Source organism: Oncorhynchus clarkii, chromosome 5 (assembly GCF_045791955.1).
Source record: "Oncorhynchus clarkii lewisi isolate Uvic-CL-2024 chromosome 5, UVic_Ocla_1.0, whole genome shotgun sequence".
NCBI lineage: Eukaryota > Metazoa > Chordata > Actinopteri > Salmoniformes > Salmonidae > Oncorhynchus > Oncorhynchus clarkii.
In genome coordinates this window covers 86,824,010-86,836,609 of record NC_092151.1, presented here as the reverse complement: position 1 = coordinate 86,836,609, position 12,600 = coordinate 86,824,010, and the positions used below count along the sequence as shown (strand labels likewise).

The 12,600-nt window shown below is 41.3% G+C and overlaps 2 protein-coding genes across 15 annotated transcripts in view; both read left to right on the top strand.

Annotated features, from left to right (window-relative positions):
* Window positions 1-1,491, top strand: part of LOC139409505 (phosphodiesterase 4D interacting protein) — a 140,110-nt gene extending 138,619 nt beyond the window's left edge. For all 8 annotated transcript variants that reach the window (XM_071154765.1, XM_071154764.1, XM_071154766.1 and 5 more), the window contains one exon: window positions 20-1,491. In XM_071154765.1, coding sequence (XP_071010866.1) covers window positions 20-201 — 182 coding nt within the window. In that variant the 3' untranslated portion in view covers window positions 202-1,491. The remainder of the gene's footprint in view (window positions 1-19) is intronic.
* Window positions 1,492-1,891: 400 nt separating this feature from the next.
* LOC139409498 (microtubule-associated serine/threonine-protein kinase 2-like) overlaps window positions 1,892-12,600 on the top strand; it is a 284,013-nt gene continuing 273,304 nt past the window's right edge. For all 7 annotated transcript variants that reach the window (XM_071154739.1, XM_071154747.1, XM_071154738.1 and 4 more), the window contains exon 1: window positions 1,892-2,762. In XM_071154739.1, coding sequence (XP_071010840.1) covers window positions 2,688-2,762 — 75 coding nt within the window. In that variant the 5' untranslated portion in view covers window positions 1,892-2,687. The remainder of the gene's footprint in view (window positions 2,763-12,600) is intronic.

Genomic DNA, 12,600 nt, shown 5'->3' with positions numbered 1-12,600 from the left:
GCCTCTTCCTTCCTCCCAGGTGAAAACCCAAGAGGCTTCTGTGAGCTCACCCAGTCTGCTGGTTGGGGTATCGTGAAACCCCACATCCAGGCTACATCACCCAGGACCCCTACGGTCCTGTGGCCTAATACCCAGGGTCTGACGTACCGCGTTCCCTACAGGCAGCTTCTTTGTGATGCACCAGCTCCAAGTTCCTCCTAATACTGGGAGAAAGGATACTTCCTGTTGAAACATGGGACATAATCTCAGGTTTCTGGTTAAATAGGGAGAACACTTTAGTTTAGGGGAGACTGTCTGATAGTCAGTAGGGGTTCAGCCAGGTGCTCTCTGTGATGCTGTTGTATGCCAAGCAGAACAGTGGTTAATGAATGTTGACGACTGTCTTATGTCAGGTGTTATGTATAGCTTATGTAGGTGTTATGAAGGTACCTCAACTGAAGTGTTTCCCCTATTTTACCTGAGACATATATTATGTTTTGAGCTCTATATGAAACCTCTTCAAGGATCCTATGACAATCAACCTTGAACAAGCCAGGAATAGAGGCTTTTAAAAAGCCAAACAAGACTAAAGTGCTTCCTTTTCGCTTCTAACAAGGCAAGTTTGTAAGTGTGTGTATGTGTAAAGTAGTTGCATGTTGTTTGAGGGAAAAAAAAGCCATATTTATAGATGTTAGATACCTTGTTTGTTTCGTACGATACTTCTTCTGCCATTGAAATGGTCTGTTACTGATGTCACAAGATGTAAACACTATTCAGATTTTAAAGATCCTATGGATGGGTTGACCCTAAAACTGTCTTCCTGCTGAACTGCTAGAACCTGTAACCATACTAAAGATGTAAAGATTGTTCCCAGCTTTAAATCTAGTCTCTCGACCTAAGTCCTTAAAGCAGGCGGCATACTGCTGCCAGCTGCAATACATTCAACTATGACCTGCTGATGTGATGACCTTCCAATGACCTATTTAAGAAAGTGACAGGAGCATTTGGTGCTTTGTCCAAAATAAGTTGTAAATGTTACATTTTTTATTTTAACAGAATTGCCTCAGAGGCTAATGGACCACACAATGTTTTTTAATCCAAATTTGTAAAGTTGTTTTAATTTGGGCTAACATTTAAACCATTCTAAGACAAAAAAAAAAATGTCAATATTATTTTGATTCGATTTTTTTTTCTTTCTGTTGTGGTAACCATAGATGTTATTTTCTATTAACAATCATCAGCAGGATATGTGAAAACTTGGTTTCTTACACTGAGATATGCAAAGCTGTATCTGTATAAGATAGTACATCTTACTGTATGTACATTAAAACAGCTTTCTTTTGTGTCAGGAAGAGGGGGGTCTGGTGTCAAGGTCAGGGGCTTCATTTATTTTTTATGCATGTGTTATATATCAAATCCAGTTTTATTTGTTGAATTCCGTGAAATGCTTACTTTACAAGCCCTTGTTGTTTTAGGGAGAAGCTTTTCAATAAAACGGGACTAAAATATTAATTATGTTTGTTCTTGGAAGATTTCTATACATGTTGAAAACATATCTCCACGTTTTTTTTCTACACACACAGTCATTTGAAGTGCTCAAGTTAGAACATTTACCCATTTTAACCACGAGATGGCAGCAGACACCAGCTCCTTCGCTCATCTACACGAGTCTCATGCCATGCGCTGCATGTTTATATTCAGTGCGTGCACCTTGTCTAGTTTACATATGGAAATCTGATTACAGGTCAGATTTAAATTACTTTCGAATGTATTGAATTCTGGCAACTTGAAGACATGCTGAACCTAGATCAGTGGTATCGGAGCAGGAGGCACTGCAGTTGAAACGTGAGAGGAGATTCAGGAAGCGAATCGTGACTGCACAGTCTGCACACAGTCACAGATCACCAAATCAACAGCTCACACCGGTGACGATGGAAGACTGACAATTTGAAAGAGAGGGCGAGGACAACCGATCGAGAGACATTCGTGAATAATAATACAATTGACTTTCCATTAAAAGCTGGATGGAAGAAACTTCGAACATTTCTGCTACGTCACCTTGTCAAGAAAAAATGCTAAGTGTTACAATGACAAGGTGTCTTTTGCAGGTAACGTTAGCTAGCTGCGAAGCTGGCTTAGCTCGAGTCTAGCTAACCATCCATCCAGGTCTGTCTGATAGCGAAGTCACCGGGGTGCGTGGAGTTTGGAAACATTTAATATCGTTTTTGGTGTACTGGTAATTGTACGAGCTCGCCTTTCATTTTTGTTCGCTCGATACCCTTGCTAGTTAGGTTTTCTCAGCTAGCTAGCTAGCCTGTAAGCTACATAAAGGTGGCGCGTAAAATGCGGTAGCCAGGAAAAAGACAACCACGTTAACTAGAGAGCTAGCTAGCTTGTAACTACAGCAACCAAGCGACTGACAACCTGTCAACATAGTTGGGACATTACTTCAGTTGCCGAGGATCATTTAGTCTGTTTGTGCCAACAAGTTAATTTGAACGGTGATGTATTTCTACGGTCGGATTTGACACCAGTTGGACTTGCTGAACACATCACAGCAACAGCAGCAGATATGAACTTCAAGTTTCCAAAGGAAATGCGAGGAAGACGTCAATACAGTTAGCTGGCTAGCCTAGCATAAATTAGCTAAGCAGAGTCAGATATCTGTGAAACATTTATTTTTGTCATATTTTTTTCCACGTGAGAAAATGAAGAGAACCGAAAATAAAAACAAAAAACCAATTCCGGACCAGCACGGAAGCGGGACAGCGGCGAAAGATGTGGTGAGTTGTCATGACATGAGTGTTCTTCAGTAGCCTAGACCTGCTAGCTACAATACAAAGTAAGCCTAGCTAAAAGACAGGTTTGGGTCCCACGAATGTAACCCAGCTAGGTCTCTACCTTTTATAGATGCAGAAATCAAGAACTGTGATTTTACTGGGTATTACTTAGTCAGTGGTTATTGATTGTACTGAATACACGTCAAACTGATTGATTGACATGCTATTTTCTGATTTGTTTTCGCAATTCCTATTCATTGGTTGCTGATTGGTCCTTGCACGAATCTCTTATGAATTATATGTAATACTGTATACTTCCTCATCTGTCCAACCTGCGTCAAGTCAGGTCACCTGCTGCACTGCATGACCTCACTCATCCTACTTTCAATCTATCTAAACACTGACTTAATCTGAGACATTTCAGAATGGAGTGAAAGAGAGTGCACACACACAGCACAGGGTGGATAAGAAGGGCAGAGGTCAATGAGCACTTGATTTGGGATTATGTTGTTGAGGCATGTTTTAGTCCCACTGAGGGAGCAGGTGGTGTCATTTCATCTGCTCTGCTAGTTCACTGCCCCAGGGAGCAGCACCATACCCTAACCACTAACCAGATCAGGGCCAGTATTCATAAAGCCTCTCATCTGTTTTGCATTTTCAGATCATAATGAATAGACTGGGTAATTAGATCAGTACTCCTAAGATGCTTTCCCAAGCACTCCCGTTATTCATGTCAGTACTGTATGTACGCTCTCTGCAAGATGTTATGACTAGAGGAGGAGGGGAGCTAACATGCCAGTTGTTTTTGGGAGAATTATCTGGTAGGGAGCACCACAGTGTTTGGCCTTTAGGGTAAATGGGATAGGATTTGAATTTCAAATATTACGGCTAGAACATCGTTGGCGTTCAGAAAAATAATGCACAAGGTCAGGATCAGCATTCCCAGTAATGTTGATTTCAGTGCTGCTCAACAACAACCGACTCTCAATATTTGATGTCTCACTCATATTTCATAATCAATAAACCCTCATATAAAATTGGCCCTCTGGAACATAATGACCTGCAGTAGTTTATTGCTGTTGAAGTATGTTCTCGTAACTAGAAAGTTAGCATTGATTGAGTGATAGGTGGTGTAATATATTGCTCCACCCACTCTCTGGTGATATTGATGTCATAAAAGGTCATCTGCTCTGATGCTCCACATTTCTTTTCACAAATGGTTTTGCTTTCAGCAGCATTTTGGAGAGCGAAGCTTTGCACTGTGTCCTCATTTATAAGCACCTATGAGAAAAATCTGGAGTATTTTCTAACCAGATTAGTGTGTTGGGAGGGAGGCAGTTTGATCTCAACTGGGGGAGTTGCTTTATGATATTGTGGAATGCTAGACATAAATGTGTATGTGCTCATTGCTGGCAGTTTTATGTAGTTTTGGTTGGAAGCAAATGGGTGTGCTGTTCACACAGTAGTATACACATTCAGTGCACACAGGAACCTTTCCCTCTGCAGTCAGTCTTTGACACTTTGATGTCCAGAACTGTGGGTTATAATGATGTCACTGTCAGGTGACACTTCTAAGGTGGTCTGAGGTCTCTGGCCCTGACACAGTTGGCAGACACACATCCTCTTCAAACAAAGGATTAACTAAATCCAACCTTACCTTGGGATTTGTGTGACTGTATTACCACCCATGTCCCTCTTCCTAGTTACTGTTTAATGAAGGGCTGTGGTTTATTGTCTCCATATTGTGCAGTGGGTTCAGTGTTCTGCTGTTGAACTCCTTTGGTCCAGCCCAGGTTTACTGGCCTTATTGACATGGTATATTTAAGCAGTAAAAAACACAGCACGGCCCAGTAAAACAACTGTATCACAGTAGCGCTTCACTGTGATCCAGATTATCTATTGCACCAGTGTTACAAGACAGCATTGCTTACTCCTACTGTGGTGTTTGATCTTGTGTTTTCAAATTGACACAATGAGCCATGAATGGGCCTCATTTTCTCTGGTTGATCTGGGCCTCTGGTTGATCAGGGCCTCTGGTTGATCTAGGGTCTCTGGTTGATCAGGGCCTCTGGTTGATCTAGGGTCTCTGGTTGATCTGGGCCTCTGGTTGATCTAGGGCTGGGTCTCAAGGAGTGTGTGTTGGAACAGTAGTAGAGCAGTAACTTTTGGACACCTGAACTAGGGTAATGTCTTCGGGTAATTAACAACCGTAAATGACTCCTGCTTCAGTGTGTCAGTAAGAACAGAAACAGAGGCTGTTTTTTTTTTTTTTGCAAAGCGAATTAGCCCATATTGAGAAACGACTGAAATCTGCAGGGATTATGAATGCTGCACATTGCAGTGTTGTACATTTGTTTTTTTGATATGGTGAAAGGAGGGGAGATATGCCAAGGGGCTTTTTCACACAGGCTCTTCAGTGTTCTAAATGTCTCAATGCCCTGAGAACATATAGCCTAGCCTTAGAAGACATAGTCTCATGATAAGCAGGTCAGAGCTGCGGAAGCAAAATAACTTTAGTTGTCTCTTCATTGCATTGGTCTCAGTCTGTGTTCCTTGTTGAAATAAAGGTTTGATAATTGTGTATGTGGCTGTAAACAAACACAATCCTGTATTGAGTATGTCTGAATGGTGTTTCAAGGCATAGGTGGTGGACCTTTATATACTGTGTCCTTACATTTTTATTTATATAACAAGGCAAGTCAGTTAAGAACACATTCTTATTTACAATGACGGCCTAACCTGGACGATGCTGGGCCAATTGTGCGCTGCCCTATGGGACACCCAATCACGGCCGGTTGTGATACAGCCTGGAATCCAACCAGCACCTGTAGTGATGCCTCTAGCACTGAGATACAGTGCCTTAGATCGCTGTGCCACTCGGGAGCCCTTTGACTATATAAACTAGTGACCTGCAGTGTTTGTCATTATACCCTGATGAAGACAGCTTGTCTGTTAAAGTTGGTTATTCAATTATTTCATCTGAGCTCCTAGAGTGTGCAGCTCTCCTTTTCTTTTTCAAATATATACATGCAACAATTTCAATGATTTCACTGAGTTACAGTTGATATACGCCCACCCACTGGGGAGCCAGTCCCAGCCAATCGGAATGAGTTTTTCCCCACAAATGGGATTTATTGCAGACAAAAATGGTTCATCAGCTTTCCGAGTGGCTGGCCTCAGACAATCCCACAGGTGAAAAAGCCGGATGTGGAGGTCCTGGGCTGGTATTGTTGTGATGCCGGTTGGACGTATTGCCAAATTATCTAAAAAGACGTTGGAGGCGGCTTATGGTAGAGAAATTAACATTAAATTCTCTGGCAACAGCTCTGTTGGACATTCCCGCAGTCAGCATGCCAATTGCATGCTCCCTCAACTTGAGATGTCTGTGACATTGTGTTGTGTGACAAAACGGCACATTTTAGTGGTCTTTTATTGTCCCCCCGCACAAGGTGCACCTGTGTAATGATCATGCTGTTCAATCAGCTTTTTATATGCCACACCTGTCAGGTGGATGGATTATCTTGGCATTGGAGATATTCTCACTAACAGGTATGTAAACAAATTTGTGCTAAACATTTAAGAGAAATAAGCCTTTTGTGCGTATGGAAAGTTTCAGGGATCTTTTATTTCAGATCATGGAATCAACATGTTACATGTTGCGTTTATATTTTTGTTAATTGTAGATCCATGTCCATTTTCTCTGTGAAATGGTATTAGACTACCTTCAAGAGCTAAGACAGGATTCTGTTGGCCCCAACACACAGCCCGGACAGATGGCTGGGATGTACACTGGCAGCAAACAATGTTATATAAACTGTTTTTTTTTATCCAAATCGGATTTTCATAGTTATGTAGCTTTAAAAACATTGTTTGATCAACATTACCTCATTTGACGACTCGTTCAGCAAAGAGGCTTTGGGATTGGTTAGATAATATGAAGCTACAGGGAGTTTAGCAAATCAGTCTCTATCTGATTGTAGTAATCTATGCTGTAATGGGCCATGCATGCCCCTTATTCACCGACTGAAGGGTTCTTGTGTGTTCACATTTCCACATTACATGCTGCTGACAGTTGAGTTATTGTACACATAGCATCGAGATGACTAAGAAGACCTTGTAGCTAGTAGAGGTCGACCGATTATGGTTTTTCAACGCCGATACCGATTTAATCGGCCGATTTGTAAATGTATTTATTTGTAATAATGACAATTACAACAATACTGAATGAACACTGATTTTAACTTAATATAATACATCAATAAACATGAGAACATATGAAAGCTGGTGGTTCCTTTTAACATGAGTCTTCAATATTCCCAGGTAAGAGGTTTTAGGTTGTAGTTATTATAGGAATTATAAGACTATTATAGGAATTATAGGACTATTTCCCTCTATACCATTTGTATTTCATTAACCTTTGACTATTGGATGTTCTTATAGGCACTTTAGTATTGCCAGTGTAACAGTATAGCTTCTGTCCCGCTCCTCCCTGGGCTCGAACCAGGAACACAATGACAACAGCCACCCTCGAAGCAGCCACCCTCGAAGCAGCGTTACCCATGCAGAGCAAGGGGAACAACTACTTCAAGTCTCAGAGCGAGTGACTTTTGAAACGGTATTAGCGTACACCCCGCTAACTAGCTAGCCATTTCACATCGGTTACACCAGCCATTAGGCTGATAGGCTTGAAGTCATAAACAGCGCTGTGCTTGCGAAGAGCTGCTGGCAAAACGCAGGAAAGTGCTGTTTGAATGAATGCTTACGAACCTGCTGCTGCCTACCATCGCTCAGTCAGACTGCTCTATCAAATCATAGACTTAATTATAATGACACACAGAAATACAAGCCTTTGGTGATTAATATGGTTGAATCCGGAAACTATCATTTCGAAAACAAAATGTTTATTATTTCAGTGAAATACGCAACCGTTCTGTATTTTATCTAACGGGTGGCATCCCTAAGTCTAAATATTCTTGTTACATTGCACAACTTTCAATGTTATGTCATAATTACGTAAAATTCTGGCAAATTAGTTCGCAATGAGCCAGGCTGCCAAAACTGTTGCATATACCCTGACTCTGCGTGCAATGAACGCAAGAGAAATGACGCAATTTCACCTGGTTAATATGGCCTGCTAACCTGGATTTCTTTTAGCTAAATATGCAGGTTTAAAAATATATACTTCTGTGTATTGATTTTAAGAAAGGCATTGGTGTTTATGGTTCGTTGCAGTCGTCCAACGATTGTGCTTTTTTGCAAATGCGCTTTTGTTAAATCATCCCCCAGCGTTGCATCGATTATATGCAACGCAGGACACGCTAGCTAAATGAGTAATATCATCAATCATGTGTAACTTGCCTGGTTGAATAAAGGTATAAATAAAAGAAAAAATCGGTGCCCAAAAATACAGATTTCCGATTGTTATGAAAACTTGAAATCGGCCCTAATTAATCGGCCATTCCGATTAATCGGTCGACCCCTAGTAGCTTGCCCTTATTGTATAGAATGGCCATACTTCACACGGAGTGGAAACTTTTACAGATAAATCTTTTAAATTATTCCAGATTTTGAGTTGAGTTGGATACAGGTGAAGAAGAAAACAGTGAAATGTTTTTCTCAAAGTGCTTTGCTCCAACTCAGCAGCACAGTACCAATAGCGACTTGTTATTGCTCCATACCGTTGAGTTTGCAACTGTTGTTAAAAACAAGTTCAAGCCAATGACCTTTTAATGTTTTGTTTTGAATGTTGCAATACATCCGTTGATGTTGTCTATTCTCTTCCCTTTATGGTTTAACACAATTGATCCTTTTCAATTTGATCACAGCTCTAGCTATTTTAACCAAGGGGCATCAACTGTTCCTCAGTGCCAACATATTCTATTATTGTATTTTGCTAGTCCTATGCTATGTTTCATGGCCTATATCTGCCTTTTGTTTTTGCAGTGAGTGGGTAACACTCCCTCCTGTACTTTAGAGCCATCTTCCTTTCCTCAGGTCTCTGTTACTCAGGTATAGGTCAGGGCACCATGATGTCTCTGACTGACTGTAGCCTGAGGCTCCTCCCTGCTCTGCTCTCCTGGTCATTAGAGATCTCTTAGGTTATCCATTAACCAACAGCAGTAGCTTCTCTCTTTTCTCTCTGACGCTGCTCTAGCAGACCAAGGCCAGATATGACATAGGCTCTACCAGGCCTGTTTAACTGGTAGCCCCCCCCCCTTCCATGAGTCATGGATGAGTGACTGACTGACTGACTGCCACTGAGGAGCTATTGCTCTGGAATAGCCATGGCGGGCCCCCAGCTGCAGGTCCCAGTGCTGCCAGGCTGCCCAGGCAAACTGACTGGGGGTGATTAATCCAGAACCAGGGGTTAATGTCCCCATAAAGGGGTCCTGGGAGTGAGATGAGAGAGGGGGTGCAGCTGCAAGGGGCGAAGAAGAATCATTATTATTACTACCTCATTATGCAGAATTATGAGTTAGATGGCTGCCATCTGTCACAGAAGACAGGCAAGTGTTGGCAAGGAGAGGCTGGCATCCAATTTCATCATACAGGGATCAGTGCATTAGAACAAGTCCCTCTCTGACAGGTACTGTCAGCTCTTGCCTTTCTCTGATGTTTTTCTTCTCCAGATAAATGTGATGGAAAGAAAAACTAAGTAAAAGTACACCCCAGCCCAGGGCTGTGGCGGTCAAGCAAATAACTGTCGGTCTCACGGTAATTGACCTTTAATTAACTAACATAAACACATTTAGTATCTCCTGGCTTCCACACACAGCCTACAAGCCATTTTTAAAAAGTCTAATGAATCTGTGTAATATAGCCTACACCTTCACAATAAATCCATTATTTATGTTAGACAGGTCTACAGAAGCATGATGTGAAGAAAAGGTAGTCTTATTTCAGAAGAACAGAATAGCATCCTCTGAGTTGTTCTTCTGTTAGGTCCTGATGTGGCTATGCCAAATGGCTGTGGGCTACACTAATTTAGCAGACAAGATTTGCTTATAATTCTGTGGAATTTCTTTATTTTATAATATGAAGAATACAATTTTACGAAGCAAAATAAAATATAAATATTTTCTCAATGATTTGACGGAGTGGGCATACTATTCTGTGTTGAGCGGTTAACAAATAAATAGGTACTACTATATGCTTAAGTTATTAATGTAACTTTAGTTCTACAAACGTTGGGCTATATGTTTGGATTTTTAATACATTGTAAGGCTGCATAATTAGACTGATGATGATTTTGAAAAAAGTTCCTTAAAACCTCTCTGGGATATGTGGGACGGTAGCGTCCCACCCCGCCAACAGCCAGTGAAAGTGCAACAAAAAAATCTAAATTAAAATTCCTCAAGCATACAAGTATTTTACACCATTTTAAAGATAACATTCTCGTTAATCCAGCGTCTGTGTCTGATTTCAAAAATGCTTTACTGCGAAAGCACCACAAACGATTATTCGGTCACCACCAACTCACAGAAAAACCCAGCCATTTTTCCAGCCAAAGAGAGGAGTCACAAAAGCACAAATATAGATAAAATGAATCACTAACCTTTGATGATCTTCATCAGATGACACTCATAGGACTTCATGTTACACAATACATGTGTGTTTTGTTCGCTAAAGTGCATATTTATATAAAGAAATCAAATTTTACATTGGCGCAGTACGTTCAGTAGTTCTAAAACATGCAAAGATTGTGCAGAGAGCCACATCAATATACAGAAATACTCATTATAAATGTTGATGAAAATACAAGTGTTATACATGGAATTAGAGATATCCTTCTCCTTAATGCAACCGCTGTGTCAGATTTAAAAAAAACTTTACGGAAAAAGCAAACCATGAAATAATCTAAGTTATTGTGTAGTCAACGTTAGTCAGAAATAGCATTATAAATATTCAATTACCTTTGATCTTCATCAGAATGCACTCCCAGGAATCCCAGTTCCATGATAAATGTTTGATTTGTTCGATAATGTCCATAATTTATGTTCAAATAGCTTCTTTAGTTAGCGCGTTTGGTAAACAAATCCAAATGTGCGTTCAGGTCCAGCTGAACGTCGGACGGAAAGTTCAAAAAGTTATATTACAGCCCGTAGAAACTTGTCAAACTAAGTATAGAATCAATCTTTAGGATGTTTTTATCATAAAGGTTCAATAATGTTCCAACCGGAGAATTCCATTGTCTGTAGAAAAGCAATCCGAATCTCCTCTCACTCACATGGCTCTCCGTCACATGATCGGGTCTTTCTGACAGGCTACAAATGAAGACGGACACATCGGGGACTCAACTGTGTGCGTCTTTATCCAATTCCGAATTGCATATTAAAGATATTGGAACTGTCCACATTTACTTTTTGTCAGCCAACAAGATGAGTAGGCCTAACGAATAGCAAAAGCACTAGCCTATGTCAATCTACTATCCCCCATAGTACAAAAGTCGACCTATTCTGTGCGAGAAATAAATATACCAAACATAGCCTGGGATGGTAATGGGATGCAATAGATCCCAAATTAATATAACCACTAGCATCTCAAAAACGTTTTTACGCAATGTGGCTGACGGAACAGATCGGAACGTTTAGCTTAAAATGTTGATAGCCTAATAGTTAATTTCTATATATTATAAGCGTAGCAATGCGCACATGGTAGTAAGCTATAAGCGCAAATTTTCCATTATCCGGGAAAACACCATTATCAAAGTGACCACAAATGTGATGAGGTATGTAATGCTTTTATTATAAAGGTGCATTTTTATGGTTAAAATGATCTTCCCCAAACGTCCCTGAGGCTCACACGCTGCTTATAAATGCCAGTTAGGCTCTACACCCCTTGTAAAGCAGATTAATGTGCTTAATTTTAAGACGTCATTTGGCCACATTAGTTGTGATACAAACCGTATCAAAACATATAGGCCTATTGGCTATGCTACATGAGGTGTGTGTGACTATGATTCAATTGTATAGCCTATAGAAATGTTGCTCAACATGAGCTCATGGGCTCTCACGGAGGGTTTTGATTAGATTTTTGAACACATTTGCATTGATGTCAGAGTGATTGGAGGGACAATAGAGTGCTGAGTACCAGGCAGTTAGCAGGTTTGGTTGGCTACTAATGACCAGCAGCATCAGAGCTTGGAGAAACCTAATTACCGTGACTAGAAGGGTCATGTGGAATTTGACTGCCTTCATGACTCATGACCGCGGGTTTGGCGGTGATACGGTCACCGCAACAACCCTACCGAACCCCACCCCATACCCCATACGCTTGTCTTTGATGAAACTGCAATTCTCCCTCAACGTCAGCAAGACAAAGGAGCTGATCGTGCACTACATGGATGGGAGGGCCGAGCACGCCCTCATCCACATTGGCTGTAGTGGAGGGGGTCGAGAGCTTCAAGTTCCTCGGTGTCCACATAAGTAAGGAATTGTCATGGTCCACACATATCAACACAGTTGTGAAGAGGGTGCGGCAACGCCTCTTCCCCCTCAGGAGGCTGAAAAGATTTGGCATGGGCCCTCGGATCCTCAAAAAGTTCTACAGCTGCACCATTAAGAGCATCTTGACTGACTGCTTCACCGCTTGGTATAGCAACTGCTTGGCATCCGAATGCAAGGCGCCACAGAGGGTAGTTAGTGCGTACAGCCCAGTAAGTCACTGGTGCCGAGCTCCCTGCCATCCAAGGTGGTGTCGGAGGAAGGCTCTAAAAATTGTCTTTAGACTCCAGCCACCCAAGATCATATACTTTTCTCTGCTACCACACGGTCAGCGGTACCGTTGCAACAGTTTCTATCCCCAAGCCATAAGACTGCTAAGTAGTTAGTCCGGGTAGCTG